This window comes from Schistocerca gregaria, chromosome 2 (assembly GCF_023897955.1).
Source record: "Schistocerca gregaria isolate iqSchGreg1 chromosome 2, iqSchGreg1.2, whole genome shotgun sequence".
Classification (NCBI taxonomy): Eukaryota; Metazoa; Arthropoda; class Insecta; order Orthoptera; family Acrididae; genus Schistocerca; species Schistocerca gregaria.
Window position 1 is genome coordinate 72829686 of NC_064921.1, and position 19414 is coordinate 72849099.

The 19414-nt window shown below is 40.6% G+C and overlaps 1 protein-coding gene across 9 annotated transcripts in view; it reads right to left on the minus strand.

The window, feature by feature from the left end:
• LOC126336343 (trichohyalin) overlaps nt 1–19414 on the minus strand; it is a 415368-nt gene that overhangs the window by 200743 nt on the left and 195211 nt on the right. For all 9 annotated transcript variants that reach the window (XM_049999914.1, XM_049999913.1, XM_049999908.1 and 6 more), the window contains 4 exons: nt 18847–19056; nt 15418–15555; nt 7743–8017; nt 589–820 (listed from right to left, as the gene is read on the minus strand). In XM_049999914.1, the coding sequence (XP_049855871.1) occupies nt 589–820; nt 7743–8017; nt 15418–15555; nt 18847–19056 (855 nt within the window). The remainder of the gene's footprint in view (nt 1–588; nt 821–7742; nt 8018–15417; nt 15556–18846; nt 19057–19414) is intronic.

A 19414-nucleotide genomic window follows, 5' to 3' on the forward strand; every position in this document is an offset into this window, starting at 1 on the left:
TGAGAAAGACAAGATATATGGTGAGATGTGGCATGTATTACTTCAACTTCTAACATACATGTCATTAATGTAAAATCTGAAAATAGTAACCTTGACTGAGATATGTGAAACAAGTAATTAGTGATGCTGAGGTAAAATCAAAGAAGCAGCCCTTTTCTTTGGTTTTGTTACTATTCTATCATAACAATGGCTATGAAGCCTTTTGTCACAGAGTCCCTGCATACAATGTCCTCAGTAAACTTGCCACATCAAATGTGGATAAAATACCAAGGTATTACCTCCATCATCGATCATCAAGAGCTGTCAGACATAGCCTCCGAGGTTAATTAGAGCTAAATTGAGGGCCTGAGAAACTGTCATGAAACTTGGTAAACCAACACTAAGATATATGCTGTATCAACCAAATAGTACAGACATAGCCTCTGATATTGATGATAGAGGAAATCACCAAAAACATGAGATTTTATCTGAATCCGACACAGCAAGTTATCCAGAAATTTTTATGAACATCAGAGCAATATTGTCAATTAAGAGAACGAATTTATAATTATGCTGATGATAGGCTTTAGAAGTCACATATTATCATACTTCATTAGCAACAGCAAGTTCTTGTTCCATGTGCTTGATTTGTTCAGTTTTATCAAGGCCCATCTGTCCACCTGCCAATTCCCTGCATTTTCGCTCTGCTTCAAGCTTCTCGGCTTCCATCTGCTCAGCTCTTCGTTCTGCTTTGCGTAACTTGAAGGACAATATCCGACAGTTTTTTGCTGTCTGCTCAAGTTCTTTCTTTAGAGATGTGTATTCATCAGCCTGATCTTCCCTGAAAGGTAGTAATACAATGACATTAATTTCAAGAAACACTACTCACAACATGTTAAGAATTCAGCTAGTGGGTAGAATAAATTGCCAGTGAGATATTTTTCAGTTGTCTTTTCAATAACTGCATTATGCTAATAGGAAATTTTAATGTGTTGGGAGGCAGCTTAAAAACTTTGTAAAGGGACAGTGGATTTTATCTATCCAGCAGTTTTATATGTTTGGAGTCAGCTGAAAAACTTTGTAGTGGAACAGTGATTTTTCTGTATACAGCCTATAGTGATTGCACTTTATGCTGTGTCCATTGTATGGTTGCTTGTAGAGGGAGCAGTTCTTGCCACTGAAGCACATTATTGAGAAAATTTATTGTAATGTCACAGTAAGAATTAATAATTTTTGGAGAAGGCTGCCACTTATATATCTAGGATGTTACCATTTATAATTTGGGTTACTTATGAATGTAAGAGACAGCAGAGGAAATAGCACACAGGAAATAGCAAAGAATCTTTTAGCATTCCAATCTTTAAAATGCTTCATAATTTTTTTTAAAGAAGTGAGTAAGGTGGCACAGTGGTTGCAGCATTAAGAAGCAAATTTGGACAGAGCAGGATTTAAACCACCATACTAAAATACATGATTCGACACTCCCATCTTGTACTACTTTAGCAAGGACCTCACCATCCATGAGAAACTGAGCCCTAATCATCCTTTGTTTGATGAACCTGATATATCGTCTCACAACTCATAGATGCCACACCTGCAGTTAAGTAGGAATTGTTAAAGATACACCAACTGCTTTACTAGAGGCTTTATTGACAGACAGCACCCTATCCAGCTCATTCACAGACATATCTCCCATGCCATTTCCTTCTCTGACACCAGTAAACCCATCCACTAGCCACCGACCAGCACTCCTCTGATCACACAGTATCACCCTGGTCTTGATAAACTTAATCACATCATTCATCAGAGCTTCAAATATGTCTCATTGTACTCTGAGATGTGGGATATCCTACCCACTCCACCCAAAGCTCTGTTCTGCCACCCACTCAATCTATAGAATATCCTTGTCTACACATATTCCAATCCTGCCCCCAGTCCTGCACCCCATGGGTCATTTCCTTGTGGTTGATCCAGGTGCAAGACTTGTCCCATATGCCCATCTTTCACCTCTTACTGCAGTCTAGTCACAGTAGTCAAGGCATTTCATGGCCCAATGAAAGACGGAGCCATGTCTGAAAGCAGCCATCAGGTATGCTGTAAGTACTGTGCAGCATTCTATTGGCGGTGACAAGTAACAAACTGTCTACTTCTGTGAGTGCTCACTGCCAAACTGTGACAAACCACAAACATTGCTGTCCAGTTGTGACCATTCCTGGACGCCATGGTCAAGAGAAGAGCTTATGGAACCCTGAGCCATGCTGTGTACAGGAAGAAAACGCACACTGGCCTGCACCTGCATGGAGACAGCTGCCACCAGCCTTCTTACAGTAATGGAATACTAAAAACACTAGTACACAGGGCATGCAGCATCTCAGATGCAGAGAATCTGCCCAAGGAATTGGAACACCTCAAAACCGTGTTCGGAAAAAACGGATACTCGGAACGGCAAATTAGACGTGCTCTCCGTCTCACCACCACACCACAACCTGTGGAGACGGATGAAGTCACGGAAGAAGAGGTAGCCACTGCCTTTATTCCATACAATGGCACACTATCAGGAAAAATCTGCCATATATTAAAGAAAAACTGAGTTAAAACCGTCTTTTGCCTACCCAATAAAACACGGGCATTACTGGGAAGTGTGAAAGATTACCTCGGTTTGAGGAAGGCCAGCATATATCAAAGTCCCTGTGAATGTGGGAAGTGCTTATATTGGACAAACAGTATGCACCATCGAAGATCATTGTCGAGAACATCAAAGGCACACTCGTCTGAAAATATCCATATAAGTCGGCGGTAGCAGAGCACTGTTTGTCTGAGAAACATGAGATGGATTATGAGCATACCAAGAACCTGGCTGAGACCTCTAAATATTGGGACAGTATTATAAGGAAGGCTATCGAAATTTGCACCAGGGAAGATCTTATCAACCGAGATTGCGGCTACAATCTCAGCAAGGCTTGCGACCTGGCATTGAATGTAATTAAGAAGACTCTCAACAAGACGTACAAACTGGTGACCAGGGCAGATGAAGCAAGCACATTGACACTATGACAGATTCCGATGCCCACGTCTTCGCAACCACTGGCGCGCGAGCGCGGACGGCTAAGAGCTTGGCCCACGGGGGAAGGAGATTTAAATCGACCGCCCGCCCTCAGGAGCTCGGTTTGTCAGTGCACCTGATGATGGCAACATGTCTGATCACCAAAATATTGTGACCGTTGGACACTATGAACTGGCAGTATACTCGTGGACTGTTCGAGCAAAAAATACGCCGGGAGAAATTGAAGAATCACAGCCTGGTTTATTGTTTCCAACTGATCCACAAAGCAGAATACTGAATCATTTGCTGAATTCATTCTAAAGATCTGACAACACAGAACTGTGTTCCAGATGACATATTATCCATTCCTGCACCTATATTTTCAATTCCTTGGATTTCTCTTCTTAAATTGTGCAAAAAAATGAAATGAGTGCACGGCATCATTGGTCGGGAGGCCCCATTCGGGGAAGTTCAGCTGCCAAGTGCAAGTCTTATTTCAGTCTACGTCACAGTGGGCGACTTGCACATTGGTGATGAGGACAACACAACATCCAGTCCCCAAGCAGAGAAAATCTCCAACCTGGCCAGGAATCAAATCCGAGCCTGCTTGCACAAGAGGCAAGCATGTTACCACCCAGCTAAACAGGTGGACTAAAGTATGCAATTCATATCCAAGTACTGCATGTTGCTTTTAGTTGCTAGGCAGTGGTAAGCATAAACATAAAAAACTGAAAAAATTCTAGCTTTCATAATCAGAAGTTCCCCCAAGAGGGAAGAAATGACTGGGAGGTAAAACATTGCTCAAGCATTAAGTAAGAAAGTGGCCCAGTGAACCAGGTGCAGAGAGACAGAGAAGGGAAAGATGCAAGCAAAATTAGCAATACATGATATCTAAAAACCTGAGCAGCAAGAACAATTGAAGAGGCCATGTGAGAAGAAAAATAAGAGAAAAATAGAATGGCGCCAGATACGTAAATGAGACAAACATGTCCCATGGCAGGAAGGAAGAAAAAAATAATATAAAAGAAGCAAGGGTAAAAGACAAATGAAATGAGGAAAGAATAATACAGTTACATACCTACAAAGACAGTTACATACCTACAACGCTTATTGAAGCATCTTTGTCCATTGGTGACAGGTCAGGAGGGTAGGAAAATAGAATTCTGCCTGCTTTTAAATTTACTTCTTCAGCTAGTCTTGCTAGGCTGGATAGGATGTGTGCATGCTGGGTTCAGACACAGGAGGAGCTGGCAGCAGTTTGCGAACAATTGAATGCACTTTTGACAATGATCAGTCACCTTCAGGCTGCTGCCTTGGGGTGTAACACTGTTGGAGAACCTGGCATGTCACATGGGACACCTTCAGCGTCATTTGTTTCGCCCACAGGCTCTGCTGTTGAGGCACCTCCTACTTTTCTTGACACAGTGGATCTGCCCTCACAGCAGAATGAGAGGCATGTGGTAATGCATTCACATCGCTCAAACCACAGGGCCAATGTGGAGACTGACCATCTGGCTTTACCCATTCACCTGAGAGTGAACAGGAAGCTGCTCCTTCAGCAAGGTCCAAGCAGGCGCACAGAGAGGGGGAGTGGGGGTTGCTAGTTATCAGAAGCTCAGAAGCTACAACGTTAGGTACATTATGAAGCCCCTTAGGCAGATAGTGTTCAGGACTGGAAAGAAAGCCAATATGTGCTCAGTATGTCTATTGGGGGTCCTCTGGAGGTGGCTTTGCCTGTGGCTATCAGGTGTGGATGGTGCAGTCATCTGCACACTGCGATTTGCATCGGCACAAATGACACATTTTGCATGGGTTCTCAGGCCATCCTCAGTTCATACAGGCAGCTGGCAGAAGCAGTGAAAGCTCTTGGCCTCAAGCATGGGGTGCAGGTAGAACTTGCAATTTGCAGCATTGTGCCCACAATACATCAGGGTCATTTGGTTTGGAGCAGAGTGGAGGGTCTCAACAAAAGGATTTGTCAATTCTATGACTGTCTTGGCCGCAGATTATTGGTTGGGCATTTGTAGGACTCCCCTTGACAGGTCATGGGTGCATTACAAAAAGGAAGCAGTTACTCGGGTAGCAGAATACTTGTGGAGTGCACATGAGGGTTTTTTTCAGGCTAGGCAATAGTTTGAGATACTCTGATAAAGACTCAGCAGTCGAGATGCAGCAAGGCAAATCAGACCACGTTCAGTATAAAGACATTTTGACTGTCAAAGTTTCATTAGTAAATTGTTGAAGTATTTGTGGCAAAGTTCCTGAATTTATTGCCCACCAGGAAAGTTCTCACACTCAAATTATTCTCAGGACCAACAGCTGGCTGAAACCTGAAGTGGTAAGCTCTGAGATATTTAGTGAGTCATGGAACATATATCAGAAAGACAGATTAGAGGCCATAGGAGAGGGAGTGTTGATTGCAATTGACAAAAATACTGTCTCTATTGAGGTCGAAGTTGAGTGTAACAGAGAAGTTATCTTGTCATGTATAACAGGTCTAGGTGAAACTAAGTTAATTGTTGGATATTTTTACCAGCCACTAAATTTTGTTTTGACAGTTCTAGAGTCATTCAAAGAAAGTCTATGTTCAGTAGTAAGTAAATACTTAGATCATGCTTGGAGGCAACTTTAACTCACTGAGTATAGATTGGGATGTCTAGGAATTCATTGCAGGAGGTAGAGATAGACAGTCACACGAAGTACTTTTGAACATGTTTTCTGAAAACTGTCTTGAGATGCTAGTTTGGCAGCCCACTCACAATGCTAATATATTAAAACTTGTAACTGAAAATAGGCCAGACCTTATCAGCATCAGAACAGAAACAAGGTTTAATGGTCATAATGTCATTACAGCAATTATGGTCGCAAAACTTAGTAAACTAGTTATGAAGACTAGAAGAGCATTCCTGCTAGAAAGAGTAGATAAGCAGTTGTTAGCATCTCACTAAGACAGTAAACTGATATCACTTAGTTCCAGTAAAATGGATGTAAAGGAATTATGGCCAAAGTTTAAGCAGACTGTAAATCGTTGTCTAGAAAATTATGTGCTTAGTAAATGAATTAAGGATCGAAAAGACCGACCATAGTTTAACAACAAGAGAGAATGTGCAAATGATGACAAGCAAAGATTTGTACACCTCTGAAAGGATTTATGCATGAAGCACACAACCACAACCATCATACCTAAGCGAAAGATCTGTCAGAGAACTCACAAACATTCTGGTCCTATGCAAAATTGCAAAGTGTATCTAAGGCTCTATCCATGAATCACTGTTGTTTTAGAAAGCACCGCTCATGTGAAATCCAACTTCCCTTTTCTCACATGGTGTACTGCAGACTGTGAATGAATGACAACAGGCAGATTCCACATTTTTAGATTCCCCAAAAGTTTTTGACACAATACACCATTGCAGGCTGATAAAGAAGGCATGAAAATATGGAGTATGTTCACAGAGATGTGAATTACTCAGAGACTTCTTAAGTTATAGAAGCAGTATGTTGTCCTCAGCAGTAAGTGTTCACCAGAGACAAGGGTATCACCAGGAATGCCCCAGAGAAATCTGATAGAATCATTATTATTCTCTATATACATAAATGTTTTGGCAGACAGTGCAGCTGCAATCTGCGGTTGTTTACTGATGATGCTGTGGTGTATGATAAGGTGTCAAAGTTGAGTGACTCTTGGAGGATACAAGATGATTAGACACAATTTCTATTTAGTGTAATGAATGGCAGCCAGCATTAAATGCAGAAAAAGGCAAGTTAATGCTGATGAGTAGGAAAAACAAACCAATAATATTCAGATAAAGCATTGGTAGTGTCCTACTTGACACAGTCACACCGTTTAGGTATTTGGGCATAATACCGCAAACAAATGTGATATGGAATGAACATGAGAGAACTGTGATAAAGAAGGCAAATGATAAACATTGTTTTTTGAGAAAATATGGTTCATCTGTAAAAGAGACCGCATATAGGATGCTTGTGTGAGGTATTATTCGAGTACTGCTCGTGTGATTGGGATCTGTACCAGGTTGGAACAAAGGAAGACATCAAAGCAATTCAGAGGTGGGCTGCTGGAGCTGTTACTGGTAGGTTCCAACAACACGCAATACAGACATGCTTGAAGAACTCAAATGGGAATCCCTGGAGGGAACGTGACATTCTTTTCAAAGAACACTATTGAGAAAATTTAAAGAACTGACATTTGGAGGTGACTGCAGAATGATTCAATTGCCTCCAGCATACATTGTGCATAAGGCACATGAAGATAATATACAAGAAATTAGGGCTGATACGGAGTCCTATAGACTCTGTGTTATGTTATTACTTCCTCTAAATATTATAAGAAGTAAATGTAAAACACACGTAATGATATATCTGCATGAATGTGAAACATACACAATGAGGAAGCAAATTACTGGAAGTTCTTTTACACTGCATCTCTCAAAATATGTTTGGTGATGTCATTTTGATTGTCAAAGTATTAAAGAAAATAATTTTCTTGTGAGGTTCCTAACAATATTCCCCTTTCACTAACACACTGAAAACAGTGTTAATTTCATTAATTTTGAAAACGTATCATATTAGAGAGAGAGATGGTATGTTTCTGGCAGACAGGCGGCTCTATGAGCAGTACAACTGTCTAAAAATTGGTCTATATGAGAACTTACACTTCAGTGTTTTAATGGGAAAAAATAACGAAGTTGAAAACACATACCTGAAATTGTCTTGCAACTCCTCAATCTCTTCTTCAAGATCTCTCAGCTCCTTTTTCATGTCTTCATTTTCATCCATGAGCTCTTCACACAGAGTCTCTGCCGCTAAGAGTTTTGATCGCAAGTCATCCACAACTCTCTGAGTGGCATTCTTGTCTGGACGAGTTTCTAATTCTTCTTCCAATTCCTTAACTCTTAAAGACAAACTTTTCTTGTCATCTTTCACATCTTCCAGTTGTGTCTGTAGTTCATTCACCTTTTGCTGCAACTTAAGGACCTGCATCAATAATAAACATCATCCTGCTTTAATTAAATCACCACATAAAGTGATAGGTATTGTCACAATGTAAGACACTTATACAAAAAAATCAAAACCATAAAGAATTATTCAACCGTATTCAACCAACAATTTCTGTTCTATATTGTTTTCTGAAAAACAAACTGTGTACAATCAACATTTTGTTCATCTCAATTATGAACCAATATGGAACGCCTGTGGCAATCTCGAGGAAGGCTGAATGTGAAAATGCTTTGATATTATCATCCTTTCTTTTCATGTAAGGAACACTGGTATTCAACATCCAGTCAATAATTAGAAACAGCACATACTAGGATATCCAAAGATGGAAGAATAAGCTAGCTGTGTTCTGGACAGCTAGATGGAAAACGTAACCCTGCTTCTGCCAAATGTGATCACAGTGGCAGTTGAGTTCCAGCTTTCTCCATGGCTGTATTAAAAAAAAGAACACTTGTGTTTGAAAAGTATTAGTTTGTATTTAGGAGTTTTTGTCTGGATAAACTCCTTTTTTGTGTGTTTGCAAATATTTTTGTAGAGTAGCCTCATGCTACCAACAGCAATACATGGTTTTCACCCATCATTAGTTAGATTATTTAGTATGAGCTTTTGAGTAAAATCAAATATTATCTCTCTCTCTCTCTTTCAAAGAAAAAAAAGAAAATAAATAAAAAAGTAAAAAAAAATATGCTGCCGTTTAATTTCTAATTTCCATACTTATTTCTGGTCTTAGGCTCATGTGGAAGAACTTTGAAATGAAGCTTTACACATTGCCATAAGTACCGCAGCCTCCATACTCAAATGAATCAGCAACAACTGAAAAAAAGGCTCAGTAGAGGAATACAATAAAAGTTGACAGGTTCCAGGTTTCTGTCATGGACTCAAGCAGCTTTCAGGATATTGGGCTATTGCTGGAACTTCATGTGACTCTGTCATTACCTGAGATGCCTGACACGTGGCACCCTATAATACATTTCACCCAGCTGAGTTGCCTTCAGCCAAAAGCCAATGGTGCATGGTGACAGGGACAAAATCTCTGCATGTAAGGCAAGCATGAGTACTAGTTTCACAGGTGTCTCTACCGCACAAAAAACAACATGCATTTGGTGTTGACTGTTGCTGGTAAAATGGCTGAGGCAGAATGAGTCATTTCATCTGTACTGAATACAGTCTAGCTTCAGATAGGTCCAGATTTGCAGCGGGAATGGGATGTCATTGGGAACTCTAACTGTTAGGCAGGTGATAGAGCACCTCTGGAAAACAGCAGTCAGATGAACTCAACCTGTCACACAGGGGAACTCATTCAAGATGTAGAGGAGGCCACCACTGACCACTACAAAACACAATAGGTGGCACCAACTGGAAGCATAGCTGTAAGCTGCAGTATTGTCCAGAGGGTCATCTGCGCTCCTCAGATTTGGAGCTGGATGGAAGGATTCCACAAGAGATACTGCTGATTTGATCATGGTCTGGGATGCAGATATGTTGACCAGCACTGTCAAGTGGAAAACTGTACTGCCCCTCTGCTCCCTGAATGAGTCGAGGGCGCATTAAACACAGAAAGTGGCTACTTGGATTCCAGAATACAGGTGGCTTCCACATGTGGCTTTTTATGTTAGAAAGACTTCTATGTAGAGTCAACAGACAGTTCAGTGTTGTACAACACAGAGAAAGAACCTTGTTGGTACAGATGAATACATGTCCTATAAGTCAGAAAAGAAAATGCAAGTCTAATATTGGTCAAAATCCAAAACACTAGAAAGAAATAACAGTGAAATATTAAATTCCAGATGGACTACATGCCGAAAAGATGCACTCCATATGGTGATGTTAGTGGTACACTTATTGTCCACTAACAACAGGTATCTAAACGCTAAAATACCCAGGGAAAACTTGGAGAATACTGCGCTTGAATTTCCTGATAGGAGAAGATTTTACGAACATGCCACAGTGATAGGAGAAGTCTTCAATCTACTAGCGAGGGCTAGAGACTGTGAGAGGCACATATTTGGAATGGGATACACAGATTCTTTTGCAAATTATAGTAAACTTTTTTTTTCAAAAATTACCTCAAGCAGTGAGGTAATTTACTCATGAGAGAAACTTATTAGATCTGCTGGCAACAAACACGCCCACAGTTATTGACTTAGTGAATGTACAGATATGGATCAGTTATAACAAGGCTATAGCAGCATTACAGGACACCAGTGTTTAACAAAAAGTTAAAAAGGTAGGAAGAATAGCTTAACAAGAGTGACAAGGAGAAGCTTAGAAACTACGTGAGCAGCCAACAGGAAATGCTGAGCTTTGGGAAAGAGAAAATGTATCATCTGTACTTCAAATTCAGAAATATTGTGAGCCACATGCTATACATGCTATATAAGTTAGCACTGTGAAAGATAGTGCAGGGTGAGAAGGGCCAACTATGGTTAATAACAACACTGTAAAATTATCATGATGGCATAGAGATCTGCAAGGTCGATTCAAATGACACTGAATCATTGCTGCCCAAAAGGCCTTTGCCTCATTAAGAAATATACCACCCAGATAGCTGCGAGCATTGGCATGGATTTCAGGAAGCACAAGCACACTGGCCCTCCTGATCAAACCCAATCAGTGACTTAATGACAAGGGCCAATGTGCCACCCAGCCTGCGTGTAGTTTTAGGCACTTTCCCACATCTTACTAGATGAGTACTGGGCTGGTATCCACATCCTAAATCAAGTTACACAACTCAGAAACATTTCAAATATACTCTCACACTTTCACATGAGATATCACTAGATGCTGACAAATGGGGTACACAAATTCCATCCTGGGTCAGAAGGGTTGGTTACAGGAAAGGCATCCAGCCACCCTCTACCACTAACATTCCCAAATCCAAATTAATGCATCAACCCAAAGAAGATACAGGATAAAGTCAGGAAAAATAAGAAGAAGAACACTAATGATAATACAGATAGAAATGGAAATCAGAGACCGTAAAAATTACAAACAATCAATGATGATTGAAGACTTAAAGAAGACTGGGAAATGTGCAGGTCTTTCCAGTCTTTAAGAATTGGTGCAAGATATAAGAGATGCAATACTGACACAAAAATTAGACATCTATTTCAAACAATGCAAAATAAAGGATAGAATGCAACAATATTATGAGAAGTAAAGTTGCTACTCACAGTATAGTGGAGATGCTGAGTCACAGACAGGCACAACGAAAAGTCTCTTCACACAACAAACGCAACTCACACACACTACTGCAGTCTCAGGCAACTGAAACCACACTGAAAGCAGCAACACCAATGCATGATGGGAGTGGCGACTGTTGGGGGAGGGGGGTGAGGGTGGGGAGGGATAGAGGTATAGTATGGTGGGGGTGCCAGACAGCGAAGTACTGCACATTAGACGGAGGTGAGGAGAGAGGTGGGAAGGGAAGGGAAGGGGGGGGGGGGGAGGGGGTGAGTAGTGGGAAAGGAGAGAAATAAAATCCAAGCAGGACCACCAGTCACTACTCAAATCCTTAGACCCATTCCAGAATCACTCCCCAGAGACCCTCTCTCTACTCACCCCTACTACTCCCCACACTCCTACCTTCTACATGCTTCCTAAAGTCCACAAACCTAACCACCCAGGACATCCCATTGTGGCAGTTACTGTGCCTCTACTGAGAGAATCTTTCTCATAGACCAACATGTTCAACCTATTATCCAAAACCTATGCTCCTATATAAAAGATACCAACCAATTCCTCCACCGACTCTCCACAGTTCCTGTCCCTTTATCACACGGTGCCCTGCTCGCCACTATTGATGCCATCTCCCTGTACACTAACATTCCTAATGCCCATGGCCCCACTGCTATTGAACACTATCTTTCCCACCACCCTATGGATTCCTAACCAACAACCTCCTTCCTAGTCACCATGACCAACTATATCCTCACCCACAATTATTTCTCCTTTGAAGGCATTACCTACAAACAAATCTGGGGTATGGCTATGGGCACCTGCATGGGACCATCCTATACCAAACTATTCATGGACCATCTAGAGGAAACTTTTCTAAAAACCCAGAGTCCTAAACCCCTCACCTGGTTCAGATTCACTGATGACATCTTTGCTATTTGTCCACAACTACCTCCTCCCATTTGCTTCACCTGGTCCTACTCAACCCAACAAGCCACTTAGATGTTGACCTCCACCTCAAAGATGGCTACATCAGTACCTACATCCATATCAAACCTACTAAATGCCAGCAACACCTCCTCTTTGACAGCTGCCACCCATTCCATACCAATAAGACCCTTCCGTACAGCCTAGCCACCCATGGTCATTGCATCTGCAGTGACAAGAAGTCCCTCTCGAGGATCTCACCAAAGCCTTCACAGATTGTAATTATCCTCCCAACCTTGTACAAAAACAAATCTCCCATCTCTTATCTTTCCAGTCTCCCACCACCTCCCAAAGTCCCACTGTCTGGCCACAGAGGAGCATTTCCCTCATAACTAAGTGCCACCCAGGACTGGAGCAACTGAATTACATTCTCCACCAGTGTTTTGATTACCTCTCGTTGTGCCTGAAATGAGAAATGCCCCTCCGATTATCCTTCCCACCTCTCCCACAGGGGTATTCCACCATCCACCGCGAACCTACACAATATACTCATATATCCTTACAAAACCCCTGCTCCCAATCCCTTGTCTCATGGCTTATACCCCTGTAATAGACCTAGATGCAAGACCCGTCCCATACATCCTACCACCACCACCTACTACAGTCTGATCACTAACAATACCTATCCCATCAAAGTCAGGGCTACCTGTGAAACCAGTCATATGGTATACAAGCTACGCTGCAACCACTGTGCTGCTTTCTATGTAGGCATGACAACCGACAAACTGTCTGCCCGCACAAGTGGCCACTGACAAACTTTGGCCAAGAAACAAGTGGACCACCGTGTTGCTGAACACGCTGCCAGAAATATTATCCTTCATTTCAATAACTGCTTCACAGCCTCTACCATATGAATCCTTCGCACCAACATCAGCTTTTCTGAATTGCGCAGGTGGGAACTTTTCGTGCAATACATCCCATTTTCCCATAACCATCTTGGCCTTAACCTTCGTTAGACACTGTCCTCACCCATCCGGCCCCTTCCCTATTCGCAATTCCAGCACTACACAGCCATCATTGCACCACCATACACTGTCTTTTTATTTCTCTCCTTTTCTGCTACTTCTCCCCCGTCCCCCTCCCCACCTCTCCCCTGCTCTCCATCTAACCTGCAGTACTTCACTGTCTGCCATCCCCACCATACTATCCCTCCCCCTCTGCACCCCAGCCTCCTCCTTACGCCCACTCAGTCGCCATTCCCATCATGCACTGGTGCTACTGCTTGCAGTGTGGTTTCAGTTGCATGTTTGTGTCTATTGTTGACAAAGGCTAATGGTCGAAAGCTTTAATTGTGAGAGTCTTTTTGTTGTGTCTATCAGCTTCTCCTTTATATGGTGAGTAGCAACTTTCCTTCTCAAAATATCTATTTCAGTGATTTCTATATAGTATTAGAGACCTATTTCAGAGATGTTGATATGCTGTAGTATTATGGAACATATTTTGTGCTTTTGTATTGACTTTTTTTGCATTGTGAATGACTTCCCTGTAGGAAACAACATGGATTCTGGAATCACAGATTTTGTGAAGCTCAGTTTGCTCTTTTTGTTAATGAGATCCAGAAAACAATAGATAAGATTAATGCCATGTTCATATCACTTTTGGAAGTCTTTGATACAATTCTACACTGTCATGCAACAAACATAAACTGCTGTGGAATATCAGAGGTATGTCACTGGGTTAAAGACTTTCTAGCTAAGAGACTGGGAAGACATCATCAAAGGTGAAAATAGTATCAGGTGCAACCTAAGGATGCTTGTAAGGAGCATTACTGTCAACAATGTAAATAAACTATAACATTAAGAAACAGAACTGTTGGCCAATACTTACTTTCAGAAGATGAAATATCTACTTTTATTGATAGGCACATATAAAAGGACACAACAATATGAAAACAATCACAGCTGTTACATGGGGTCCAATCACAGCCTATGTTCAACATCAGTGAGCAATAAGTACTCGTAGATGGAAGGTGGCATCACTAGCTCTGGAGAGTACGTATTGGGCCAAGGGTGGAAGCATTTTTGAAACATCTGAGTTTGTAAACTGTTCCCATGTGTGGCAAAATAGCACTATCCAAAGCTGTCATTGAGGCAACTGTAGCGTGGCATAGACAATACGTGTAAGGGGTGAACAATGGCTGCAGAGGTGTGCATGGGCGAACACACACAAAATTGTTGCGCAACTAACTATCCAGATGAACCAAGGGGCTACCAACAGTGTCTCCTCAATAACTACTCAACGAAAGTTGCTGCATATGGGCCTCTACAAAGGGTGCCTGGTTCACGATGACTACTATTCATTCACGACAAAGACTGGAATTTGCATGCCAATACTGCGACTGGATGTCCACCGAATGGTGACACTTGGCCTTTTCAAATGAATCACATTTTATGCTTCATAGAACAAATGACCTATGGGGTGTATGACACTGCAAAAATTAGCAGAAGGTTCCAGGCAGGAGGAAAGGCATTATGATATGAGAAATGTTTTCATGATATTCCCTGGGTGATCTCATCATTGTGGAAGCACAGTGGATCAACACAAGTATTCATCTATCCTTGTGGTCTACATCCATCTCTACATGTAGTTTGTTTTTTCCTCTGAATGATGACATTTACAAGCAGGACAATGCAACACACCACACAGCTCACAAGTTTGTGTGCACGGTTCAAGGAACACACCTCTGGTTACAAAACTCCCTGGATTTAAACCCCAATGAGAATCTCTGAGGCCACCTTGGTTGGGCTTTCTGCATCAGGGTTGCAAGAAACCTAGGACAACAGGACATGACACTGGAGTCGGCATGGTTCCACATCCCTGTTGGTACTTTCCGTAATCTCATTGACTCTCTTCGTGCATGTCTGGGCTGTAAAAGGCGGTTATTCATGCTTTTGACAGACGGTCACAATATTGTGACTGGACTGTGTAGTTAGCTAGCCAGTGTGTGTGTGTGTGTGTGTGTGTGTGTGTGTGTGAGAGAGAGAGAGAGAGAGAGAGAGAGAGAGAGAGAGAGAGAGAGAGAGCAAGGAAACACTTCTGCTCACCCATGTGATATATATTTGACTGCTGTGATTGATAATGTAAGTTTGAAAAATTAATTATATTGTTCAACATCTTAGAAAATGTTATGGGCATAAAGAAATTACATAAACTCAGAACATTATCATAATACCTTATACTGGAAGATGTGCATAAAATTATTCATATGTAGTTACCTCTGAAGCTGCAGTTTTACTTGGAGCCATGTCTATAGAAGCTATTCTCCGAAGCAACAAATCACTTTTTTCACGTTCTAATCTTTCACATCTACTTCGTGTCGTCTCAAGTTCCTGCTTCAGACTTTCTATCTGATCCTGCAAAAAAACAGGCTGAAATGACATTCATGTTAGGCCTTCATAAATAAGCCCACCATTTTCTTAAAATTTGTTATATTGTTAATAGGTAATATGAGGAACCTTAAATTAGGTACATCACAATAGCATATTTCACCTCATAAGCAACCAGGAATACATAGAAGTAAAAAATAGACTACCTACAAGCTTTGCTACAATTTTTAGTGATTGTGAACTTCTGAACTAAATGTTTTGCTCAATGGTAACAATAAATGTTCAGTTCATTACAGATATCTGTTAGGACTAATATGTGACATCACAGCTTTCCGAGCAGGAAGGAGCGCCTGGTCCCCGGCACAAATCCGCCCAGTGGATTTGTGTCAAGGTCCGGTGAACTGGCCAGTCTGTGGATGGTTTTTAGGCGGTTTTCCATCTGCCTCGGCAAATGCGGCTGATTCCCCTTATTCCGCCTCAGTTACACTATGTCGGCGATTGCTCTGCAAACAAGTTCTCCATGTACGCGTATACCACCATTACTATACCAAGCAAACATAGGGGTTACACTCGTCTGGTGTGAGACGTTCCCTAGGGGGTCCACTGGGGGTCAAACTGCACAATAACCCTGGGTTCGGTGTGGGGCGGTGGAGGGGTGAAGTGGACTACGGTAGTCACCGTGGGGTTGTGGACCATTGAGGCTATGGCGGGGACTGAGCCTATTTCTAGGTCCCCGGTTAACATACAATATGTGACATCACTGAACTGCAACTGAAAAATTAATAGTTTCTTAGCAAAAGGAGGAGAAAGAGTAGAAGGCTGTCATTTGCCAGTGGATGTAGTCCCAATCCAGAGGGAAAAGAAAATTTTTGTCACATAAATTGAGATCTGAAATGGCTATTGTGAATGGATAAATGACTTGTTCCACATCATTACAATTTATCATACAAAATGATCCCTGGAACATGAAACTAACAAACTAACTGAAGTGTAAAGCTCTCCAACCTTTTAAAAGTAACTGAAGAGAAGCACACAAAGAGAAAACTGAACATTAAATGGGCAAGAGAGGTATGACGAAGTGTGGCACACACATACACAATCCACACATCTATGGTACTGTAGAAGCTTTGTCACAGAAGTGAGAGTGACACTTGTATTCACCAGTTTATAATTTTTATTCAGTTACAGGAGAATGTGAATATTAACGAACAATTCTATAAGTAATTTTCCCGTAAAATCTGGGCTGGATCTCAGTAGTCTTCAACCTCCACCATATCAAAAATCAGTACACTCTTGGCAAGTGAGGCTGGATGACAATGTAAATTGTAATGACAATTCCCAAGTGAAAATATAAATAGTTGATGACACGACCATTCATACTAATGTTCATCTTGTAAACAAAGAATTATAAAGACAGGTTTCAGCACATCAGAGGGATGCAGTGCACAGGAATGAGTCAGTTGCAGGTGTTGTATTCATAATGGCACAATAGTTCATGCATTATTCATCCTAGTTTGATATAACAGTGCTCAAGCAAACTTATTTTGTAGACCGAGCATTACATTTGAAACAGTTGGAGAATGAGATGTAAATAGCCCGAACAAGAACTAACGGGAGCTCATCTGGTAGTAAGTAAATCTTTACATCCATGTTAAAATATATGATATTGGTCTCCTCTGAGACAGACTTCTGTCATATACTGCTCTCTAAATAAAATTGGTACAGATCAGATCACAAACAAAACTCTCTTTAATTATCATCATTTGGACCCCTTCTCCAAACATCAGTGATTCTGAATTCTAGAGGTGGGAACTCATTCTATGACATACACTCTCACCAACACCATTATCTTAACTTTCAATAATTGCTTTCCCTTTTCTCTTCTCAGTTCACTTCTACAGATTTCTCATAGTTTCATTTTAGATTTTTACACAAAATTTCTTATAGCTTACTGAAAATATAGAAGTTCCTCTCCCATCCACAATGATAAAATACTATGAAACACACTAACTGTTATTGTGTTATAATACATAAGCACATCTGAAAATAAGAGTGCTGCCATAATATAATCAACCAAAGTGAAACAAGAAGATGAATATAGCTATTAATATATTAACTGACATCTCAGGTAAGCATCTCTAACTAATAGCTTAAAAAATCCACTTTCAGAATACAAGGAAGAAAGGAAGAGTATCCCATTGATCACAAGATTACTAGATATGTAGCATTTGCTGTCTCTTCCTGGCAAACATTTGTGTCTTCTTATAGGGCTAACCCAAAAGCAAAGTTCCCCCTGTCACCCCAGGTTACCATCAACATAGACATGACAGTATTGGAAATATAAATAGCTCTCATGTTATGATACAATGGATAGTTCCTTAACAATTCCCAGTTCAGGACGATGTTGATGACTGGCATCTTTCTGTTGCAGGATAATGCTTGTCCACATTTTGCCAAGGTTGATTTGACTACACTGCATATGCATAAGTTTCACTGGGTACCCTTCCATATCCTACATACAATCCTGATATCTCCCTACACGATTTCCATACTTTCGGAGTCCTGAAGAAAGACACTTGTGGCTGTCATATTGCATCAGATAAAAAGGTGCATTCCTGAGTACAATCATGACTCCATAGGTAGCCACAAACACAGTGGGATAACCTATTAACAGTTATGGTGATTACTTTTGAAATAATAAACAGTTTTCTTATCTTTTCTCATCCGTCTCATTTTCACTGGACTGTCCCCTTATATTCTGTTCTAGTCTATTGTACTTAATATTCTCTTGCGAGTACATTTTCCTCAAATGTGATTTCTTAATTTTTCATCAATCCGGGCTGTATAGTTTACTACTTGTTCTTGTTTAAATCTTATTAAGTACTACCCTCTTATGCTTTCTGCACATGATGTTTTTTATATCTATTCTGTACTAACTTTCCTAATTTTATTTTACTTTCTTTTCCTTCTCTCTTTTTCTTGTTCTGTTCAGAAATGGACTTACAGTTTGAGAAACTAATGGAGTTTAAAACCCACTCCCTATCATCACTCTGTTTTCTTTGACCTCTAAACCAGGTATCTATCTTTGGTACAGCTAGTACTTTCCCTATTGGTAATATAACAATACTGTCTTAGGTGGACAGAAAATAAGACTAATGCCTTCAAGGAAATGAAATACTGAAAGTAAATGATTTTATGCCCTTAAGAAAATCAGGATACCGGACTGTAAAAACTAAAATTTCATAGGTACTTCACAATTCTTTTTGGCTTACAAATTGCAAATTGTATAAGCCTAAAGTACTAACCTAATGACCATACCTGCAGCTCATTGTCATTCACTAATGTGGTCTCTGTTGTTTCTGTGCCAGCAGTGCTTGTTGCATCATCGTCACTACTTTCATCTTCAATGCTGTCTTCAGAGCTGGTACCGCTACTCGACGAACTGCTTGTTGGAATTGATGATGTTTTTGATTTATTGTTTACAGCATTATTCTTAGCTGCATCTTTGTTTTTGGCAGATTTCTTCACCTTATTAAAGTTAGAAAAAGAGAGGCATTTATTTCAAAGAAGAAATCCTCTGTATTTTGTGCATGAAAGTAAACTAGTGAATCCCTAAGCAAATATGACACACTTAAACAAAGTTCATTTGATTTGATTTACATTAATTATTTTGCTAATTCAACTTTTGTTTGCTGTTTTGAAAGGGAGAGAAGAACAGGAAGAACAAATAATGGAAAAAGTAAATGAGAGGGGATTTCTGTTCCTGAGAATGTTTAAGATCCATTAACCAGTTTCATATCATCATATCACCTAGTATTTTTACTTGCTATCATTACATTATCTAAATTTAGATTACGTTAAGTTTTAAGTTATGAGCACTTTCCAA